Here is a 22,265-nt window from a genome sequence, read left to right as displayed (position 1 = left end):
CATCCATAAGATGATCCGAGAGCTGGAGAGCCAAGGGTGGTCAGCAAGACCCACTCACCCTTCAACAGCCCCATTTGGCCTGTGCGAAAATCTGAAGGAGAATGGAGATTGACTGTGGACTACCATGCATTGAATGAGGTGACTCCACCACTGAGTGCTGCTGTGCCAGACATATTAGAGCTCCAGTACGAGCTTGAGTCCAAGGCAGTGAGGTGGTACGCCACTATAGACATTGCCAATGCATTTTTCTCCATTCCTCTGGCAGCAGAATGCAGGCCTCAGTTTCCTTTCACATGGAGGGGAGTGCAGTATACCTGGAACCGACTGCCCCAGGGATGGAAGCACAGTCCCACCATCTGCCATGGACTGATCCAGACTGCACTAGAAAGGGGTGAGGCTCCAGAACATCTGCAATATATTGATGACATCATTGTGTGGGGGAACACAACTGCGGAAGTGTTTGAGAAAGGAAAGGGAATCATCCAAATCCTCCTGGGAGCTGGTTTCACCATTAAAAAGAGCAAAGTAAAGGGACCAGCTTGTGAGATTCAGTTCCTGGGAGTGAAGTGGCAAGATGGATGGCGTCAGATTCCTACAGACGTCATCAACAAGATTACAGCAATGTCTCCACCCACCAATAAGAAAGAGACACAAGCTTTCCTAGGTGCCATAGGCTTTTGGAGGATGCACATTCCTGAGTATAGTCAGATCATGAGCCCTCTTTAGCTGGTCACCCGCAAGAAGAACACTTTCCACTGGGGCCCGGAGCAGCAACAAGCCTTTGTCAAGATCAAGCAGGAGATCGCTCATGCAGTAGCTCTTGGCCCAGTTAGGACGGGACCAGATGTGAAGAACATGCTCTATTCTGCAGCCGGGAACCATGGCTTGTCCTGGAGCCTTTGGCAGAAGGTGCCTGGGGAGACTCGGGGTCGACCACTGGGATTTTGGAGTCAAAGCTACAGAGGGTCTGAAGCCAACTACACTCCCACAGAGAAGGAAATCTTGGCTGCCTATGAAGGAGTCCAAGCCGCCTCAGAGGTGATTGGCACAGAAGCGCAACTCCTCCTGGCACCCCGACTGCCGGTGCTGGGGTGAATGTTCAAAGGCAAGGTTCCTTCCACTCACCATGCCACCGGTGCCACATGGAGCAAGTGGATTGCTCTTATCACTCAGCACACCCATATAGGTAAACTGAATCGCCCTGGGATTTTGGAGGTAATTACAAATTGGCCCGAAGGTGAGAATTTTGGTGTCACAGATGAAGAACAAGAACCAGTGACACGGGCTGAAGAGGCTCCTCCATATAACCAACTGCCCACAGAGGAAACATGCTATGCTCTTTTCGCAGATGGTTCCTGCCGCATCTTAGGGATGAACCGGAAGTGGAAAGCAGCCGTATGGAGCCCCACACGACAGGCTGCACAAGCTACCGAAGGAGAAGGTGGATCAAGTCAACTTGCAGAACTCAAAGCTGTTCAACTGGCCCTGGACATTGCAGAAAGAGAGAAATGGCCGAAGCTCTACCTCTACACTGATTCATGGATGGCAGCCAATGCTCTGTGGGGATGGCTGGAGAGGTGGAAAAAGGCTAACTGGCAGCGTAGAGGAAAACTATTTTGGGCTGCTGATGAGTGGAAAGATATTGCTACCAGGGTAGGGAGGCTACCTGTGAAAGTCCGCCATGTAGATGCCCATGTCCCCAAGAGTAGAGCCAAAACAATGAGCAGGTAGACCAGGCAGCAAAGATAGGGGTGTCAAAGATAGACCTAGATTGGGAACACAAGGGAGAGTTATTCCTAGCTCAATGGGCCCATGATGCCTCAGGCCATCAGGGCAGAGATGCCACCTATAAGTGGGCAAGAGACCGAGGGGTGGATTTAACCATGGACAGGATTTCACAGGTTATCCATGACTGTGAGACGTGTGCTGCCATCAAGCAGGCCAAGCGAGTGAAGCCCCTGTGGTATGGTGGGCGGGGGTCCAAGAACAAGTATGGGGAGGCCTGGCAGATTGGCTACATCACACTGCCCCAGACACGCCAGGGCAAGCGCTACGTGCTGACCATGGTGGAAGCCACCACTGGATGGTTGGAAACCTACCCTGTGTCTCATGCTATTGCCCGGAACACCATCCTGGGCCTTGAAAAGCAGGTCCTTTGGAGGCATGGTAGCCCTGAGAGGACTGAGTCAGACAATGGGACTCATTTCAAGAACAGCCTTATCAACACCTGGGCTAGCGAACATGGCATTGAGTGGGTGTATCATATCCCCTGCCATGCACCAGCTGCAGGCAAAGTGGAGAGGTACAATGGACTACTAAAAACCCAGCTGAAAGCTTTGGGTGGGGGATCTTTCAAAAATTGGGAGCAGCATTTAGCAAAGGCCACCTGGTTAGATAACACCCGAGGTTCCACCAACCGAGCAGGTCCTGCCCAGTCTGAGTCCCTGAATGTAATAGATGGAGATCAAGTCCCAGTGGTAGGTGTCAGAGGTTTGTTAGGGAAGACAGTGTGGGTCATTTCTGCCTTGAGTACAGACAAACCCATTCGTGGGGTTGTCTTTGCTCAGGGACCAGGTTGCACGTGGTGGATAATGCAAAAAGATGGAACAACACGATGTGTACCACAGGGAGATCTGATTGTGGGGTGAGAATGATATGCAATATCACTGTTCGTTGGATGTTACTGCCATTGTCTGTACATTAAACCATACAGACATGAGATAGAAGGAAATGTGTAAGTGATGAAGGTCTGGGCAAGTGGAAGATGGAGAAGGAGATGTGCAAGTGTCGAAGGTCTGAGCAAGTGATAGATGGAGCTTTGAGTGAGTAAGGTGAAAGGGGGGAGCAGATGGAAATTTTGTGTCAATAAATGCATGATGTGTGGTAGTATGTTGATGATATGGGGATAAGGGGTGGAATGTCCTAGGGTGACGTTATGATGCTTGTATCCCCATTCATGTGTTCTGTTAATGTTGGATATTCTATTCTCTACCTTTAAGACTGGCTCTGAAGAGGGAAAGTTTTGTTTTGGTTTTCTTATCAGCCTGGCGGGACACAGAGACTGCAGCTTTTGCTTTTGCTGCTTTTGCTTTTTGCTTTGCTCTCTCTCACTCTTGCTTGCTTCGCTTCTGCTTGCTTTGCTCATTAGCTAGTTTAGCTAAACAGTCCAAATTTCTTCATGGACCATTTCTCCTTTCCTTTTTTCTGACCATTTCGAACCTGCTCCGGACTGGGACCTGGGAAACACCAAGATTCTGCACCTTGTTGCCTGCAGCAGCTGCCCCAGTACCGGAGGGACTGAGAACAGAGTGACCACCCCCCAAGAGAGACTTTCTGAATTTATCATCTCTTTTCAGAGTGTTGCCATCCGGTATTGTTCATTTTGTGTGCTGGGGGGTGCTGTGCCTGTTAAATAAACAGGTTCCTTCCACTTCTCTCTATGGAATCCTTCCCGAACCGGTTGGGGGGACGGGCGGTCGGGGTTTGCTTACTGGAGGGGCCCTAATTTGGAAATTCTCCTCCAAATTTGCCCTAAACCAGGACAGACTGTCTGGTTCTGGCGTGTGATCCTATGCAATTGGTGTTGGAATTCCCATGCCAGGGCCCAATCTCTTCTCTGTTCTAGATTTTCAACTAGTGACTCTGCTTCTCTGTCAGGGATCTCCCGCTCTCCAGGGATCCTTCTAAATTCTCTTAAGGCTCTTAATGGATTTGCTCTTCTCCAATCCCAATCATGAGTAAGACACCATGCACTCCCCACCAAATGTGACTGGAGAATCCACCATTTGTCTTTACAGCCCCCGGAAAAGATTTTTACCCACGCCTGACAAGAAGATTCCCGACATTTAAGACACGGTCTAATTGAATAATTCTCGCCTCACTTCAGCCACTACTGAAAGAGCAAGTGTCAGTTCATTCCAGGTTTTCCACGGCAGAGGGCACTTGAACTCCTGTTCCAGTTGCTGTAGGGGTTTTCTTACCAAGAGTCTCAATCGGTATAGTTCTCTGTCCCCTAATTCAGTCATTCCCGTTCCCAGCTGGCGCAGGTTCCTGTGCCTTCCGAAGGGTTGGCTGTAGATCTCCAGGGCAACTGGTCACCTCCCAGGGGGTGTCTGCAGTGATGGGTCCTTTCACTCGACTGGCATGTGTCCAGCCTTTTTCAGCAGTTGGGATGGCTGTTTCTGTGGTAAACAGGACAACATAGGGACCTTCCCAGTGGGGTGTTAGGGATGTCTCTTTCCAAGTCTTAATTAGGAGCCTATCTCCAGGTTTAAGCTTATGCATTATTATATCCAAAGGGGGTCTTTGTACCAATAGCCCTTTTCGTTTTAATTCCTCCCTCTGTTTCATTAACTGTTGTATGTAACCCTGAATTTGACTATCTTGGATGCAAGGATGGTTCCCTGGGAGTTCTAAGTCGTAAGGCATTCCATAAAGCATTTCAAAGGGAGAGATTCCCACATCCATCCTAGGTTGGGTTCTAATGTTTAGCAATGCCATGGGTAAACATCTGACCCAAGACATTTTAGTTTCTACCATGAGCTTGGTGAGTTGCTTCTTGATTTCTCCATTTGCCCTTTCCACCCTCCCTGAGCTTTGAGGGTGCCAAGGGCTGTGATATTGCCATTTAGTGCCTAAGGCCATGGTTACCTCTCTCAGTACTTTGTTTGCAAAATGGGGACCTCTATCAGAGTCTAATATTTCTACTAGTCCATACCTAGGGATTATTTCTTCCAGCAGGGTTTTAATCACCACATTTGCAGTAGCCTGCGATGTAGGATATGCTTCTACAAAGTGGGTTAGATGATCTACCAGTACCAAGAAGTACTTGTATCTCCCTACTTTCGGTAGCTCGGTGAAATCTATTTGTACGTGTGAAAAAGGTCAGTGGGCTAATTCCCTTCCTCCTGGAATCCTTTCTCGAGCTTGATGTCTGTTAACTCTTTGGCATGTTATACATCTCCTAACTACTTGTTTTGCTATGTCATAAATTCCTATACACATGTACTTAATAGTAAACTGATCTACTGAGGCTTGGGTTCCCCAATGAGTCTGGTCATGCAGCTGCTGCACTATTCTTGGGCCATAGATTTTGGCAGTACCTCCCTATCATCTGGCAATTTTCGAATACCCCCATTCTCTTTTATACCCATTTTGTCTAATTTCTTCTTTTCCTGGGCTCTGAAGCTCAGGACTCAAACTTTCTCATCATCTCGCATTCTCTTTATCCCCTGATCCTGGAATTTTCTGAGAGCAGCTTCCTTTGCCTCTCTGTCTGCTGTGTTGTTTCCTCTGATCAAATGGGAGAGACCCTTTTGATGTCCTTTAACATGTACTATTGCTATTTTCTTTGGGCCTCTTAAAGCTTGTAGTACCTGAGTAATTAGTTCCTGATGTATTAATTCTCTTCCTCGGGAGTTGATTAACCCTATTTCTTCCCAAATTTTCCCAAAAGTATGTACCACTCCAAAGGCATATTTGGAGTCTGTGTAGATGGTCCCAACCTTAGCTTCCAAGAATTTTAGAGCCCGCAATACTGCATACAGCTCACAGGCCTGGGCTGACCAACTAGGACTCAAAGGTCCAGATTCTATTATTTCCAAATTTTCACCTCCCACAATCGCATATCCAGAGATTCGCTTTCCCTCAACAACTCTAGAGGACCCATCCACAAATAACCTTTCTCCCCCTTCCAGTTCTTCCTCTTCGAGGCCTGGCTGAATTTTTGTTTTTCTATGCTAGGTAAGCAGTCATGAGTTCAATTCTCCTATGGATCTCCAAACAAGAATTCAGCGGGGTTTTGCAGAGAGGTGGTTTCAAGTATCAACCAAGGGGATGACAGTAAAATGCCCTCGTATTTCAAAAGTCTTGAGTCTGTTATCCATTTTTCTGCCTTTTGTTGCAATACTGCCCATATGTTATGGAGGGTAAAGACTTTCAGTTCTCCTCCATAGGTAATTTTGAGAGCTTCTTCCACTAAGAGGGCTGTTGCCACTATAATCTGCAAACATGTTGGCCATCCTCTACTTACGGGGTCTAGGATTTCAGAAATAAATGCTACTGGTTTTCGACTGCCGGCCCAGTCCTGAGCTGGTACCCCAAATGCTACTCCTGCCTCAGTGTTAACGAACAAATAAAAGGGTCTCCTAACATCCGGGAGGCTTAGCACCGGGGCATTAGCCAATTCCTCTTTTAATTGTTCTGATGATTCATCATCCTTCTCAGTCCATTTCATCAAACCTTCAGCAGTTAGTTTTTCATACAAAAATTTTACTTTACCACTAAAGTTTTCAATCCATTGTCTGCAGTATCCTACAAGACCCAATAGCTGCCTGATTTGTCTCTTATTTCTTGGGGGAGGAAGGGAGAGGATTCCCTTAACCCTCCCTGGGTCTGATGTTTTAGTTCCTTTACTAAGTCGGTGTCCTAGGTACTTCACTTCTTCTTCTACAAATTGCAATTTACTTTTGGACACTTTCAGCCCCTGGATGCTTAAAAAGTTCAGAAGCTTAATGCTTTCTTCTCTGATTCCTCGCTTTTTCCAGCAATTAAAAGGTCATCTACATATTGAACAATGGTTATTCCTTGGTTTGGGTATAGGATTTCATTATTTGCTCTAGTGCCTGCCCAAACAAATTCGGGGATTCTGTGAATCCCTGTGGGAGCACTGTCCACCTTAGTTGTTGCTTTCAGTGGGTATCGGGATCTTCCCATTCAAATATAAAATAATCTCTACATTCTTCTTTCAAGGGGCACGCCCAAAAGGTGTCTTTCAAATCTATAACACTATACCAGTGATCATCTGGTTTCAATTGACTGAGCAATGTATGGGGGTTTGCTGCTACAGGAAACCGGGCAATGGTTCTCTTATTTATTTCCCTTAGATCATGTACTAATCGGTATTTTCCATCTGGTTTCTTTACAGGTAAGATGGGGATGTTGAAGGAAGACATGCAAGGTTCCAAGAGCCCTTGTTGTATTAACCGTTCTACCTCTGGTTTTAGTCCCCTTCGCCCCTCATCTGACATGGGATATTGTTTTATCCTTACTGGGATTTCTGGGTTTTGAATGTTGACTGTGAAGGGCTCTATATTCAATCTTCCTGCTGTATCAGGGGTATACCAGACTTCTGGGTTGATTTTCTCTTTGTCAGTGACCCGTAAGGGGCACAACCTGACTTTCAGCTGTTTTTCTTCAATATTTATATTTATCCCGAATTCCACCATTAAATCTCTTCCTAATAAATTGTAATTGCCTTTGGGAACCAGTAGCAGTGATCCTACCCCTATTTTCTTCTCTGATTCTATTAAGACATCTTTAATTACAGGAACCTTGAAGGGTTCTCCTTTTGCCCCAATAACCTTTATAGGGGAAGGTGAAATCTTACATCCCAGGGACAAAGATAGAACCGTTGATCTCTCGGCCCCTGTATCTACAAGGAAGGTTATGGGGGTTTGCTGGGGACCCACCTTAAGTTTTACCAAGGGCTCCAAGGACATTTGAGTCCCCAATAGATAGAGCCCTTGACCCCCTAATCCTCTTTGAACATTTTCTCATCCCTAAGCCTCTTTCGACCTTCCCTCTTCACGTGTCCTTTTCCACCACAATAGTAGCACACTACTCCTTCTCTCCCTCCAGTTGGAGGTCCTCCTAAATCCCGGGACCTCTCCTCATGCCACTTCTTTCTCGTGGTGGAGGGTTGTTTCGCTGTCCCTCCCTGACTGCCGCCACCATCATCCAGGAGACCTCGCTGGTCACTGGGATGTCCCCGGTGCCAGCAAGGGATGGGGGGACCCCACTGCCCCCCAATGCCCTGAGGGGATGCCCTCCCATGCCAGCAGCCCACTCACCTCCCGGAGATCATCTTGGGTTCCTTCCAGGAGTGCCTGGAAAGGAGAACAAAGGCTGGGTCTGGACTTGACCTTGTGGGGCTGGGGGGACACGGGTGCAGGGAGCAGGGCGCAGGCAGAGGGATGGGAATTCAGGGCCTCCAAGGAGATCTGTTTGAGGTGGGGGGAGACCCAAAGACACTGATCTGGGGTCACTTGAGGGCCCAGGGGACAGGGCTGGGGGTGTGGAAGAAACAGGGTGTGAGGTACAGGGGAGGAGAAAGGAACTGAGGTGTAGGGACATGGGAGGGCAAGGGAGGGGCTTGGTGGGCACAGAAGAATGAGGACAGGTGGGGACAAAACCAACGGGACTGGGAGATCATTGGAGTATGGGGAGTGAGTCAGGGAATTCTATAGGAGGACCCTGCTACAATGGCCAGGAAGAAAGGCAAAGGATTGAGGGGGGACATGGAAGGAAAGGCCTCAGGAATGGTCAATGGGAGGGTGTTTGGGGACCCTGAATGGGACACAGAGGAGGCACCAAAAGGATGGGAAGGGAGGCCAGAAAGGGCAGGATGTGGGGACAGCGTTTGGCTGGTGCCTCACCTTGGCCATTGCCGGGGGCACAGCAGGATGGAGAAGAGCAGGGCCACGCTGAGCACAGCCACCTTCATCTTCCTCTGGCTCTGGGCAGCGCTGCCTGAGGCTGCAGCAGGTGAGGAGCACCTTTATCCCTGCCGGGACTCCTCCCTGCACCCTCCCTGCCAGCCCCCAGGCCAAAGCCCGGCTTGGCACAGCCCCCAGCCCTGGCCACAAGCCCAGCCCTGGCACAGAGTCCACCCCACCCCACCTGTGGCACGGATCCAGCCCCCTTGCCTGGCATCCCTCCAGCTTCCTGCACGGGGCAGCTGCCCCTGGAAGGGCCCAGGCACCTGGGGGGCCAAGGGGGGCAGGCAGGGAGCCAAAGGCACCTGGGGACCCTGTGGGGACAGCCCCCAGTCAAACACCATCCATCCTCCAACAGCCCCAAGTGCCAGATCCCCCATCTCCTGCTGCCCTTCCCCTCCCAGAGCTTTCCCTGGGGGACACCCCAGAGCTGAGCCCAGCCCCAAACCCAACATGTGGGAGAACAAGGGGAACAAGGGACATGTGATCAGGTGGCTGATTGGCATCTCAGTCACTGCAGACACTGGGCAGCACTGGGCAATGCTGAGCACCTGCAGACAAGGCTGAGGCCTGGGGAATGCCTCAGGAGTGACAATTCCCACATCCACACAACCCGATATCCCTTTCCCTGCAGATGCCAAACCCCACCAAGCTCTATGCCCACAGCACTGTCCCGAGGGGAATATGCCCTGCCCTGCCCCTCATCCTGTCACACCTGCAGCCACCGAGCCCTCCCAGAGCACCTGGGTCATGGCCCCAGCTCTGGGCCCAGGCCAGCACTGGCCCTGAGCAGGATGCGCCCATCCCAGGGACATGGGGAAGTGGGCACCTGTCCCCAGGCAGCCACTCGGAGCTAATTGGGGTAACAGAGGTGCCCTGTGAGGAGGAGGAGTGTTGGTGCCCTGCCAGCCTCTCTGACAAGCCCTGTTTACCCAGGCCCTGAGGCACCAGGAGCACATTCAGACACCTTGGGCTTCCAGGAAGGAAAATCCACAGTGAAGTGGTTCCTGAGAGCTGTCCATGGCTGGGATTCCTGTTTGACATTCCAGGGCATTAGTGAAGGGTTCTGCACATCTCTTTCCCCAGGGACAATGTGCATCCATCAGAGAAGTGTTATGGCCCAGCTGGGAAAACATTTCAGGCCACTGCCTTGATTGTTTGCTCTGGAACTCACCCAAGGAGGCGCAGGGCCCACGGGGGAAAATTTTCCTCAGGGATTTTGCTGCTTTGTGCCCTTGGAGGAGAGACCAGAGCATCCCCGTGGGAGATTCTTGACCAGATGGACAAGAGCTGTGATGTCATTGGTTTTCTGAGGTCACCATGGAGAGAAATTGAGGAAGTGTCTGCAGGACCCTAAACAGTGAATGAATGGATGAAGGAGATTCTCACTGTCCTGACCCACTATCCAGCAAAACCACAGCCAAGGGAAGAGGCCTGGTGGAATCAGGGGGGAAGGAGACCTTGTTGAGCCTGGTGCACACCGGGCACTGTGGGGTGATCCCCTGCTGGTGTCCCAGCTGTCAGTGCAATACCACTGCTCTGATAAGACTGGGTCCTTAAGAAACAAAAGAAGTGTTCAAGCTCAGGGGAGGAGGGGATCTGGTCGCACTTCTCTTCTCTGGCAGTTTCTCTCCCAGGGGGGACATTACATGAGAATTGGGATGCGGTAAAGGACAGGGCTGAGGGCAGCTGCTCCCTCTCTCTCTGGGCTTCGCAGGAGGACGCTGGGAGCTGCTGCCTGGGAAAAGGAATTGGTTGCTGCGGGTGGCCAGAGCAGCTTCCCCAGGCAGGCGCTGGCAGGCGCCTGCAGCACCAAAAGCGTCTCCACTTGGGGCTGCCTTGACAACTCCCCCAGCCCAGCAGACGCCTGAGCCCGGATGGTGCAATCAAAGCCTCACCAGAGGGACGAGAGGACTCCGCGCAGAGCAGATCCAGCCAGGTTTAGTAAGGGAAAATCCAAGGGCCCAGCTGAAGTGAGAGGGAAGAGGGAAACAGGAGCAAGCAGGAACACAACCTCTGCTGAAGGGAACCAGGGGCAAAGAGCCAGGAGCAGGGCTGGGGCCAGAGTATATAACTGGAGGAAGGCAGGAGGGCTCGGGGTACAAATTATCCAATGGGGAAGGGAGTCAGGGCTGGAGTTAAGGTGGGGTGACACGGGACGCACCAATGGGGGAGCAGAGTGGGAGGGGTCTCTCAGGGAAAGCCAATGGAGGAATGGGGAGTACAGAACTTTCTGGAACTGGGGGACGAGCAGCAGTCGATTGACAACAGCACATTCACATTAACAAGCAAAGAACCGTGGGGAATTGCACCAGTCTCTCACCTTAACTTAAACAGTGGTGTCCTCCAATGACATCCCAGGTTTGTCTTCTCCATGCCTGTGTCTCACATCTCCCCCTTTTTTATTTATTAAATAAACATTTCCCAGTCTTTTGTGAATTCTTTTCTTAAAACACATCAGTGCTGCTGAAATGATAACAACTATGAGAAGGACGCACAATAAACTTTTAAGAACGGGGGTCACCCACACAGAAAGGCTCCACTGCATGAGAATTTTGTCCATCACGTCCACAACTTTATTTTCAGTAAGAGTCTTCATTTGCTCTTGCATTCTTTTGATGTTGGCCTGGATCGATATGCTTTTCCATGACAGGTTAAAACAACAAAGTCCTTTGAAATCTTCACAACCATGGCCACGGGAGAGCAGCAGGAAGTCGATGGCCGCTCTGTTCTGAAGGGTGGCATGTCTAGTGGTTTCCTCGTCCGCTAGAAGGTCTGATAAGGCAGCGGATGTAGCCTTGGTCTGCTTACTAAGCCAGCACTCCAGGTGAGAAAGCTCACCGAGGGCCTTCGCAGCTGCAACCCATGGTAGAAAGATGGAAACAGCGACCCTCTTCGTCTTCCCCAATTATAAATTTGGCCATCACAATTTTGATTGAATTGGGAGTACGATCTTTTCTGGGGCGCCAATTGAGTTTCTTGTTTCCAATTTTTAATTTGGGTAGAGTTTGGGGTGAGGGTAGTAAGCTGGCCAAGACTGCAGGGGCCCCCTTAGATCTTCGAGGGGATCCCTGCCCACTCCCTGTCACCACAGATGAGAAACACTCCCTCGGGAAGCACTCTGGGAAACGGAGAGGACTTAGATAATGTTTTGGCAGTATAATTGCACCAGTCAACATCATTGTATCTCTAATCATTTGATGATATATCTTTTCTCACTATCATCTGTGGTTCAGATTTCTCATGCCAATTTTGTTGGGGTGGCTTGTCGAAAAAGTTGACACAAGAAGTCGCTTTGAGGAGCCCGGTAGGTCTAGTTCTTGGAGGTCCTGTGGTGCATGGGGTAAGATCTTCATCCACTCGTCCCAGGTGTCTACCAGGGTGGGCTTCTTACCTGCACAGGGATATTCATTTGGCGACAGGGGGATTCCCACCAGACATGTAGACAGCAGGTCTTTTGCACCTCCCATGGCCATGCAAAAGTTATCCTGCTTGAGAGATTTCGCCAGTGTGACCCATAGGTTTTCTGTTGGCTGTGGCACGACCCATCCAACCGCTGTTTGGATGCACAGGAGCACAGTGACGGTGGCAGCAGCTGTTAAGGTATTTTGGGGTGTCCTGGGAGTGGCCATCTGGTCCTCCAGTGATTCAGGTATCGACTGTTTGAGCACTGATAGAAACATGAATGGTCAAATTAGTTGTCACTGTAATTTTCTTTGTTTTGTCCCTATGGTAGGGAGGGCGAAGGATTGGCAATTGGGGCAGGTGGAGACAGTTGCCTTGGCTTGGTCTCTGGAAATCTTAAATTGACCTACTAAAGCTGGAGCATTCTGAGGGAAGAATGCATGGCTTAGACGAGCCTGTTGAAAGACTTTGTGCAGCGGGGGAAATGTGGGTGGCACTTGCTGCCATTGCTAACAAGTCTGCTCTCCAGTTGCCCTCAGTGATGTATCTTGGCAGCTCTGTGTGCGACCGGACGTGCAGGATGTGATAAAGTTGCTCTCTGTGGGAGATGAACCAAATTAATTCAGAGAGCAAGCTGTAGAATTTTTTATTTTGGACTTCCTTGAGCAGGGCACGCTCTGCCCGCTCTGCTATCTCAGTGACATATGCAGAATCTGTGACTAAATTGATGGGTTGTTGGAATGTTCGAAATGCCCTCACAGCTGCAGCAAGTTCTGCAGTCTGGGGGGAACCTTCAACAACCTGGATATCAGACTCCCACTTCTGAGTGTCTGGGTCCCTCCAGGTGAACACTGACTGGTGAGATTTGCATGGACCGTCAGTAAACTCCGTGATAGCGTTTTTGAGTGGAGTTTTACTTTTATCTGATTTTGGGGCCAAATGCAGTGAATCTTTAAAAAGTCTGTGTTTAGGATAATGAATTGAAGTTTTTCCAGGATGGCTGTCTAATGGAATTTGCAGATGTTCATCTGTTTGTAATAGAGAATCCAATTGTTCCAAAGTATAAGGGAGGTAAATGCACACCGGATCGCAAGCTGCGAGGGTCCGGAGGTGATGTCGGCCTTTAATAATAAGTTTGGCTACAAGTTCTAGTGGGGTGGTAACTGTTTGATGTGGTTGGTGCGGCAGAAAAAGCCACTTGATGATGATGAGTGGGGTTTTTGAAGTATCATCCCACTGAAAGAGCAGCACATGGAAGTTTGGGCACTTACCAGAAATACCGAGGCTGAGGGGAAGGGACTGGTCTGTCCGATGTGCCTGGCAGTGTTTGATGGCGCTGGCGACTCTCTCCAAAGCCTCCCAGGCTTCTGGCGTTAGCGAGCGTGGGGAAGCCAGGTCGCCGTCTCCTCGTAGAAGGTCGAAGAGCGGTGCCAGTTCTTCTGTGGTGAGGCCCAGGAGAGGTCGGATCCACGTGATGACGCCACACAGCTGTTGCGTGTCTCTTAATGTCTGGGGGTGCTCGTTGATGGACAGAGTTTGAGGCACGATGGTCCTTCCTGTGATTAAAAACCCGAGGTACTTCCATGGGCTCGATAGCTGGATTTTTTCCTGAGCTATCTGAAACCCCACGCTTTCGACAGCTGCGACAGTCATGGAAAGTGCTGCGTCTGAGTAAGACTTGGTGGAAGCACAGATTAGTACGTTGTCCATGTAATGTAGGTGTGAGACTCTGTCTGAAGTTTCTCTCATCTGCCTCACCATCGTCATTGGGGACCACTGAAGAAAAGCCCCTTGTCTGAAGTTTCTGGCCCTGTTGGAGAAAGTTACATGCCAAGGGCTCCGAGACCTGAGCACAGCTCCTGGCATTGCTAAGCTAGTGTTCACAGGTGTGTTTGCTGTATGCTACACTGAACCCAATGAAAGGAAGAAAGGGCCCCCTTGCCTTTTTGCAACAATAGCCTTGGAAGTTGTCCCACCTCTCGGCCTGGCTGGACTTCTCCTGAGTTTTGGGTGGTCCCCCACAGAAGACCCCTCACTTGTCTTACAACGGCCATGACAGACAGACTGAGATGTACGAAACCTCTCCATCAAAGACCGAGACATGAAATCCCTATGTGAAAAGGCCCCCCCACACTCTTTCCAAGGACTGAGACTGAGACCCCTAACCTGGGGGAGGTGTGCGGGGGAGGCAAGCTAACCAAAGCAAGATGGATGTTGCAGGTGTGAGCAGTGGACCAAGAAGACAATGGCTCTCACCCACTGCAGAGAACATGGACTGTGTGTACCCTTCTCTAAATACCATTTTTTCTCCCAAAATTACAATAGACTACCCTTGATTCGGTTTCAAGTTTTACCCCTTCCCCCATCAACAAAAAGAGTATAATAAGAGTTCGGATGAACTGCAACCCTGAGATCTCCCCAGACATGACCTGGTGAACTCCATTGGCTGGACATCAAAGGACTTCGCCGTTCTACGTTTGGTAGCTTTATACCTTCCTTTCTCTTCCTCCCTCTTTTTCCCTTTTCCCCAATTCCTCCCCAATGCATTTTCTTGTGGTTATTCAATAAAGGTACATTTGTTCTGATTATCACTGCAGCCCCCTGTACCATATCGGTGTTTTTTGCACTCTGAGATCAACCCACTAACCATCACAAAACCCGTTCGTAAGGATGGATTGTGACACTTGCATACATACTATAGAAACCTTCTATCAAACCTTAAAAATTCTCTACAAATTCATTTCCAACATTACTGGGTCTGGCACCGCCCAGATCTGGTGTTTGCTGCCACCTCCAGCGCCCAGATCTGGAAATTCCCTTGTTCCGGCAGAGCCAAGTCCAGCAATTTTCTGGTAAAGAAAGCCAAAATCTGGCAATTTCCCACTGCTGACACTGGCAATGCCAAGATCTGGTGTTTGCTGCCACCGCCCGTACCCCAGTCTGGACATTTATCGGTTCAGTGCAGCAATTTTTTGGAAAAAGAAGACAAAACGCAGCAATTTCCTGGTGCCAAGACTGTCACCACCCAGACCTGGTGTTTGATGGCACCGCCCATGCCCAGATCTGAACATTTCCCTGTGCCACCACAGCCCAAGTACAGCAATTTGCTGGCAAAGAAAGCCAAAACCAGGCAAATACCTGGTGCCCACACTACTCCGATCTCGTCTGTGCTGACACCACCAGTGCCCAGATCTGGAATTTTTCAGATACCTGCACAGCACAATTCCAGCAGTTTGCTGGCACAGAAAGGTCACATTTGGCAATTTTCCAGTGCCAGCACATTCCCCGCCAAGATCTGGTGTGTGCTGCCACTGCCAGTGCCCACATCTGCACAACCCAAATGCAGCCATTTTCTGGCAAAGAAAGCCAAAACCCGGCAGCTTCCCGGTGCTGCCACCAGCACCACTGTCTCTGTCTCTCTGGGAGCCTCTCAGGAACCCTGGGCCAGTCCCGAGTCGGCAGACACCGGGGGCAGCCCTGACACGGCCGACAGCGGGGAGACACTCTCTGTGCCCCGAGGGTACTGAGGGCACCTGGGCTGGTCGCCTCTGCAGCACAAGAGACACCAGAGACATCGGTAGAAGATAAAGGGCCGACTCTTAGCAGGGGTTAATCCAAGGTTTTATTCCAGATGTCCCAAAGGAGCCCCTACACCTCAGGGGCCTCCTGCCGAGAGCCCGGGAGATGTGCCAAGGTTACATTTAAAGGGAGGTGGAAACCCAAAGTAGAGAACATTTGACTAACCAAGAAGTGACCCTAAGGGATGGGTACTGGGGGATGGACATTTAGGGCAGCGTATGGGGCAAGGCTTGGGGGGCTGACCCCTGGCCTCTGGCTGATCACTCGACATCCTGGACCAAAGCTTCTAGAGGGAGGGGATGGGATGCTGAGTGATTGACAGAGAGCCAGGGTGGAGATTTGGGGATGATCTCAGCAAGGGCAAAGGATTACACAGGGAAAGGGAGGGGGGTACCATCTGCGATGAACCATTTGGGAAAAATACGGGGGTACAAAATCAAAACTATCGCAAAGTATTACAAAGTATAAAAACACACTACAACACACCACCCAGATCTGGTGCCTGCTGCGCAAGTGCCCAGATCCGGAAATTTCCCAGTGCTGGCACAGCCCAAGTCCAGCAATTTGCTGGCACAGAAAACCAAAATCCGGCAATTTCCTGATGCCAATACAGGCGCCCAGACCTGGTGTTTGCTGCCACTGCCAGTGCTCACATCTGGATATTTCCCCGTTCTGGCAGAGCCAAGTCCAGCAGTTTTCTGGCAAAGAAAGCCAAAATCTGGCAATTCCCTGCTACCGTCATTGGCAATGCCAAGATCCGGTGTTTGCTGGCACCACCAGTGCCCAGATGCGGGAATTTCCCGGTGCCGGCACAGCCCGAGTCGAGTAATTTTCTGGTAAAGAAAGCCAAAACCAGGCAAATACCTGGTGCAGGCCCCACCCAGATCTGGTGTTTGCTGGCACTACCAGTGCTCAGATCCAGAAGTTTCCCAGTGGCAGCACAGCCCAAGTCCAGCAGTTTGCTGGCACAGAAAGACAAAACCTGGCAATTTTCTGGTGATAGCACCAGCACCACCCAGATCCGCGGTGAGCTGGCACCACCAGTGCCCAGATCTGGCAATTTCCCTGTGCCAGCACAACCCAAATGCAGCAATTGTCTGGCAAAGAAAGCCAAAACCCGGCACTTCCCAGATCTGGTGTGTTGGGGTTGGTTTAAAAGAAGAAGGAGACCTCGGCTTAAGGCCGTGGGAAAACCCTCTTTAGTTGGGATCAGCAGGAGCTCCTGCCCATAATCCTCTTGTTCAATTATGCAGACTGCTACTAGAAAGTTCTGAGTTCTCTTTGCTACCATTGGTTACATTTTACTGCAAAAATTGTAATATTCATAATCCTTCCTTCCTCTTGGATCCTTCCCTCAGATCCCACATTAACCCCTCCCCATATATAAATGTATAAATATCTCTGCAGGACCCTGGGCCCAGGCTTTTTTCTGCTTTGCTCTGTGTACTGTGCACGCTGTCCTGTTTGTTGTGTTTGCCTTCATTAAAGTTCTGTTTCCAGACAAGCAGATGAAAGCAGTCTCTCTCTGTAAAGTGGCCAGAGCTGGTTCTCAGGGAAACCACTGGCCAATGGTCCGGACGAGGACCAGAAGGTTTCACTGGTGTTTGCTGGCACCACTAGTGCCCAGATCTGGAAATTTCCCTATTCTGACACAGCCCAAGGGCAGCAATTTGCTGGCACAGAATTCCAAAACCCGGCAACTTTCTGCTACTGGCTCTGGCACCGCCCACATCTTGTGTTTGCTGTGCCAGTACCCAGAACTGGAAATTTCCCGGTGCCAGCAGAGCCCAAATCCGTCAGATTTCTGTCGCTGCCAACGACACCACCCAGATCTGGTGTTTGCTGGCAGCGCCAGCGCCCAGATCTGAAAACTTCCTGGTGCCAGCACAGCCCAAGTCCAGTGATTTGCTGGCACAGAAAGCCAAAAGTTGGAAATTTCCAGGTTCTGGCTCCAGCACCATCCACATCTGGTGTTTGCTGGCAGCGCCAGTGCCCAGATTTGGAAATATCCTGGTGCCTTCACAGCCCAGGTCCAGCAATTTGGTTTTAGCTAGCTTAGGCAGAGAAGTTCCTGGGACTGTGACTTTCCTTTTTCTTGGAACTGTTTAAACCTGTTCTGGACTGAAAACCCAGAAAAACACCAGCACCTCACACCTGTGGCCCACCGAAGTCTGGGACGCTGCACTCCAGCACCAGAGGGACTTAGAAGAGACCGAGTGAGCCAACTACACCCCACAAAAAGGACTTTCTGAATTTGCCATCTCTTCAGCACTGTCAGAGGTTTCATTTAATATTATTCATTTTTCATGCTTGTGAATACTTTACTTGATAAATAAACTGGGGTTTTATTAACTTTTCCCAAGGGAAGTCTTTTTCTGAACTAGTAGGAGGAGAGGCCACTTGAACTTGCTTTCTAGATGGACCCCTTTTGGAGGTTTCCTCCCAAAATTTGCCCTAAAGCAGCACAAAGAGTCACAATGGAAACTTCACCAGTGGCACAACACCCCAGCCCACCAGGAAAAGAAAGGACACGTAAAGTTCTCCAAACATTTGTCCTGCTTTGCTGCAAAAGTCCTGCTGCAGACACTGTGCAGTGTGGAAAGCCAAGAGAAGCTGCAGCTGGTGGCAAATCTTGGGACAGAAGCTTGACCTTGTTCTCCAGGAGAGATTCTAGGGAAGAGCAAACAGGAGAAGATTCCTGGAAAACTGGAACAGCTTTCCAGAAGGGAAATGTAAATGAAAGAAACAATCCAAGATGTTTTCCTCTATTTATTTCTATGCTCCCCTTTTCCATGTTGGACTACTTCTCCATCCCAGTAATTCCAGATGCACTGCACCTCTAAGATCAGTGGCTTAGTGATTTTTAGACACTCTAAAATACCATGAGGCACACACAGTTTTCCTTCCCCTGTTTTTACTGGAAGGCAACACTGGAGATGTAAGTGCAGTGCTGGGCTCAGGTAGGAATCCTAGCCCAAGGGAAGGTGTCCCGACAGTGTTTGCCCCTCAGCCAGGCCAATGCAGAGCAGCAAGCGAGGGGATTGCTGTGCCAGTGTGCAGGAGTCAGGGCTCTGCACATGGGCTCAAGGCTGCAAAGTTCCCGTGTTTGGCCAGACTCAGGGGCTGTGCCCGGGGCGCGCGGGGCTTGAACGTGGGGCTCGTGGGGCGAGCGGGGAACGGACACGGGGACGAACGGCCCCGGTGCTTCAGTTGCAGCGGCGGCAGCGGCGGCAGCAGCAGCGGCGGCAACAGCGGCAGAAGCAGCATAACGAGATACTCGATAAGAATCTTTCTCTTTCTCTCTTTCTTGGTCTTTCTCTCTTTCTTGGTCTTTCTCTCTTTCTGTCTCTGAGTCTCCCTTTCCCGCTGTCGGGCACCCTTCTCCCGGGGTCCCTTGCCCGGCGTCCCTCTCCTCTCCCCGCCTCCCTCTCCTCTCCCCGCCTCCCTCTCCCCCTGCCGGGCCGGGCCATGCCCCCGGCCCGCCCCCGGCCCCGGGCGGGGCTGCCCCGTGCCCGGCCCCGCCCGTCCCGCCGCGGTCTCGCCTCCGCCCGGCTCTGGCCGTACTGGCGGTGGCGCTGCTGGGCAGGCATCAGTGCCTGGTGCGGGGGCAGCATCGCCGCCCTTTCCCTCCGCCTGGCCCGAGCCCGGCCCTGGCCCCGGCCCCGAGGCAGGCTCCGGCCCCAAGCCCGGCCCCGGCCCCGGCTCCTCCCGAGGCCCGTGGAGGACACAGGCGGCGCGGCCGCTGCCGCTGCCTCCGCTGCGGCTTCCCCGGCCCGAGCTCCGCCGCTCGGCAGTGCGGCCGCCGGCCCCGAGCCTCCCGTGCCGCGTTGCGAGGAGCGAAGGCCTGGGCATGGCCGGCCCGGGGCGGCTGAGGGGCGCTCGGGGGCCGTTGCTGGCCCCGGGCCGAGCGCTGACAGCCGCGTCCCGCCCGCAGGGACGGCGCACGAGGCCCTGCAGGAGCGCTACCGCCTGGGTTCGCTGCTGGGGCGCGGAGGATTCGGCAGCGTCTTCGCGGCCACGCGGCTCTCGGACGGCGCCCCGGTGAGCGGCGGGGCCGGCGGTGGGCTCAGGACGAGGGGGCGGAGGGGGAGGAGGAGGATGGGGCTGGGCAGGGCGGGCGGCGAGCTGAGCCCGCTGCTGTCCTTGGCTTGCAGGTGGCCATCAAGAGGGTGCCACGGAACCGCGTCCGGCACTGGGGCGAGCTGGTGAGTGAGCGGGGCCAGCGGCAGCAGCCGGGGCTGCCGGGCGGGGATGAGCCGAGGCCCGGCACGGTGGAAGCCGCCAGGACGCCTCGAGGGAGAGCAGGCGTGGGCGCAGCGCAGGGCGCAGAGCGTCCCGGGCTGGCTCAGGGCTTCCCCAGGCCTGGCACGGCATCGGCCCCACTGAGGGCATCGTGCTCCTCCCGCAGCCCGACGGCAGCAGGGCCCCTCTGGAGATCGTGCTGCAGGCCAAGGTGTCCACTGGCTTCCCTGGTGTGGTGCAGCTGCTGGAGTGGTTCGAGCTGCCCACCCACATCATGATGGTGATGGAGCGGCCAGAGCGGTGTCAGGACCTGCAGCGTGTCATTCGGGCATGGCGGTTCGTGCCTGAGGAGGTGGCACGGGAGCTGTTCTGCCAGGTGCTGGAGGCCGTGCGGCACTGCACCAGCTGCGGGGTCCTGCACAGGGATATCAAGCCAGAGAACATCGTGCTTGACCTGGCCACCGGGCAGGCCAAACTGATTGACTTTGGCTGTGGCATCTACCTGCAAGAGACAGCCTACACTCACTTTGCAGGTGAGCCCACGTAGGGTGTACTCCTGGTCCCGGCATCTCATGGCCCAACATCTCCCAGCCCAAGCTGGCTGTGGCAGTGGGGATTCTCCCTTTTGCTGCCAGTCAGGGGACTGAGTCATCAGCTGAGTTGCTTTAGAGCGGGGCTGGGTGGGGAGCCATCTTCCAGCCCTGCTGGCAGCCTTTGCCAGCCACTCTGCCCAGGACTGGGGCTGGGCTGGGGCAGCCAGCCCGACCAAAACCCCCGTGCATGGGGGTAGCAGAGAGGGGGGTGAACCTGTGCCCCAGGCAGTTTGGTGTGCAGGCGAGAGGAAGGGCTTGCACTGCTCCACTCTCCCTGTTTGTCTTGGCTTCCTAATATTTTTGGGGCAATGCAGGCAGGGAGGAAAAGGGCATGTTTTCCCCAGCACAGAGAAGGTTTTTCCTTTGCATGTCATGGTCAGGCTTAGCCGGGGCTTCCTCTGCCCTCTTCTGACACCAGTGGCTTCTTTTCCAAGCCTAAGTTTGTTCACAAGTCCCAGGTGCTGGCGAGAGGGCAGTGGTCACCCTGTGTGCCACTGGGGCAGCCCCCGCAGGCCCAGGGTTGCTGGGGCCAGGCTCTGGGAGCAGCAGCATCCCCCTGCTGAACTCCATCTGTATTCCATAGGAACACCGTCCTACAGCCCCCCGGAATGGAACGACTTTGGCTGGTACCATGGCGAGGCAGCAACGATCTGGTCCCTGGGCATCCTGCTGCACCAGATGGTCTGCGGGGAGCACCCTTTCAGGAGGGGCCGGAACCTCAGCTGGGGCCAGCTCCCGCTGCCACAAGGGCTCTCTCAAGGTGGATCCTCTTCTCTGGGCACGGGGAGAATCCCAGTGCTGGGAGCCAGCAGCGGGCTTGTGAGCATCCAGCTGCTGAGGAGGTGGCACATGTCCTGCTCTCCTCCAAAACAGGGAATTGATGGGAAAGTTTAGGCCCAGCCCTGAGCGCATCCAGCAAGGCCTGGGCATGGCAATAGTGGGGCAAAGCAGACAGGAGCCTTCTCTGGCTGACCGGCAGTTTCTGCTTTCTCTGCCCAGAGTGCAAAGATCTGATCTGGTGGTGTTTATCTGTGAACTCCTTGGACAGACCGACATTAGAAGACCTGTTCTGTGATCCTTGGGTGCAGGATATTCCTCGGCCGTAGAAGAAGGGAGAGAGCCACAGGCACACTTTGATCCAGGGCCCTGGTAAGTTGCAGCTCCACACATGCCTTGGCAATCAGAAGCAAAGGAACCCAGACTTTTTTGTGCTTCCTGTGTCACTGCATAGGGGTCATGGCATGGGCACATGCAGCCCTTGTGCTGCAGCTGAGCTGCTCTGCCCAGCACTGATGGCTGCCCTCCAAGCTGGTTTTGCTTGTGCTGGTTCCCTGACAGCTGGGGCCCTGGGCAGAGCCCTGAGAGCCTGGTCTCCCCCCAGGGAAGGAGAAGGAGCCCCTGGAGAAGCTGTACCGGGTGGGGATGCTGCTGCTGCTGCTGTTGCTGCTGGAGACAGCCAGGATGACATCAAGGATGACAAGCTCTTCCTCAGCCTGGCCACTGGAGGCTGAAGGTGATGGACTTTGATTCTGGCACCTTCTTCAAAGCCAGACTCCACAGGGAATTTGCAAATGAGTCCCCACCCGGGGAAATGCTGCCAGATTTGGGCATGGCTCAGCCTGGCTGGGAAGCAAAGGTTCCAATTTGCTGGGGCAGATGCAACTCATTCTTCAGTCACTGCCCAGCTGCTTTTGGCAGGGCTGGGGCATGGGCTGGGGTGGGTACGAAATGGGAGTGGGCTCCTGGCCCTGCCAACAGCCCCCAGCAGCCACCGTGGCCTGGGCTGGGGCTGGGGCTGGGGCAGCCAGCCCGACACAAACAAAGCCCCATGCTGGGAGCAGAGGTGGGACTCCAGAAGCTGTGCAGGGGCTGCTTTGCTCTGCAGGCAAGGAAGGGCTGGGCTGCTGCACTGCCCTTGTTTGCTTTGGGATCACCGTGATTTTGGGGGGCA

General features: G+C 52.6%; 2 protein-coding genes across 2 annotated transcripts in view; both read left to right on the top strand.

The window, feature by feature from the left end:
* The window catches only part of LOC136569722 (synaptonemal complex protein 1-like), a 44,283-nt gene extending 32,632 nt beyond the window's left edge, over positions 1 to 11,651 (top strand). Inside the window, exon 20 of the mRNA XM_066570086.1 lies at positions 11,149 to 11,651. Within this exon, the coding sequence (XP_066426183.1) occupies positions 11,149 to 11,265 (117 nt within the window). The 3' untranslated portion in view covers positions 11,266 to 11,651. The remainder of the gene's footprint in view (positions 1 to 11,148) is intronic.
* Positions 11,652 to 13,952: 2,301 nt separating this feature from the next.
* Positions 13,953 to 21,420, top strand: LOC136569700 (serine/threonine-protein kinase pim-2-like). The gene is made up of 8 exons (XM_066570062.1): positions 13,953 to 13,971; positions 15,327 to 15,420; positions 16,159 to 16,315; positions 18,594 to 19,520; positions 19,634 to 19,684; positions 19,888 to 20,254; positions 20,898 to 21,074; positions 21,314 to 21,420. The coding sequence occupies exons 1-8, from the start codon at positions 13,953 to 13,955 to the stop codon at positions 21,418 to 21,420; spliced, it is 1,899 nt and encodes a 632-aa protein (XP_066426159.1).
* The last annotated feature ends 845 nt before the right edge of the window (positions 21,421 to 22,265 follow it).

Source organism: Molothrus aeneus, unplaced genomic scaffold (assembly GCF_037042795.1).
Source record: "Molothrus aeneus isolate 106 unplaced genomic scaffold, BPBGC_Maene_1.0 scaffold_19a, whole genome shotgun sequence".
NCBI classification, from domain to species: Eukaryota; Metazoa; Chordata; class Aves; order Passeriformes; family Icteridae; genus Molothrus; species Molothrus aeneus.
This window is presented reverse-complemented; position numbering and strand designations above follow the sequence as displayed.

Coding starts and splice junctions, on each gene's coding strand:
- LOC136569700 (XM_066570062.1), top strand. Junction 15,421..16,158: donor ACACTCTCTGTGCCCCGAGG/GTACTGAGGGCA, acceptor CCGTTCTGGCAG/AGCCAAGTCCAGCAGTTTTC. Junction 16,316..18,593: donor CCGAGTCGAGTAATTTTCTG/GTAAAGAAAGCC, acceptor GTGTTTGGCCAG/ACTCAGGGGCTGTGCCCGGG.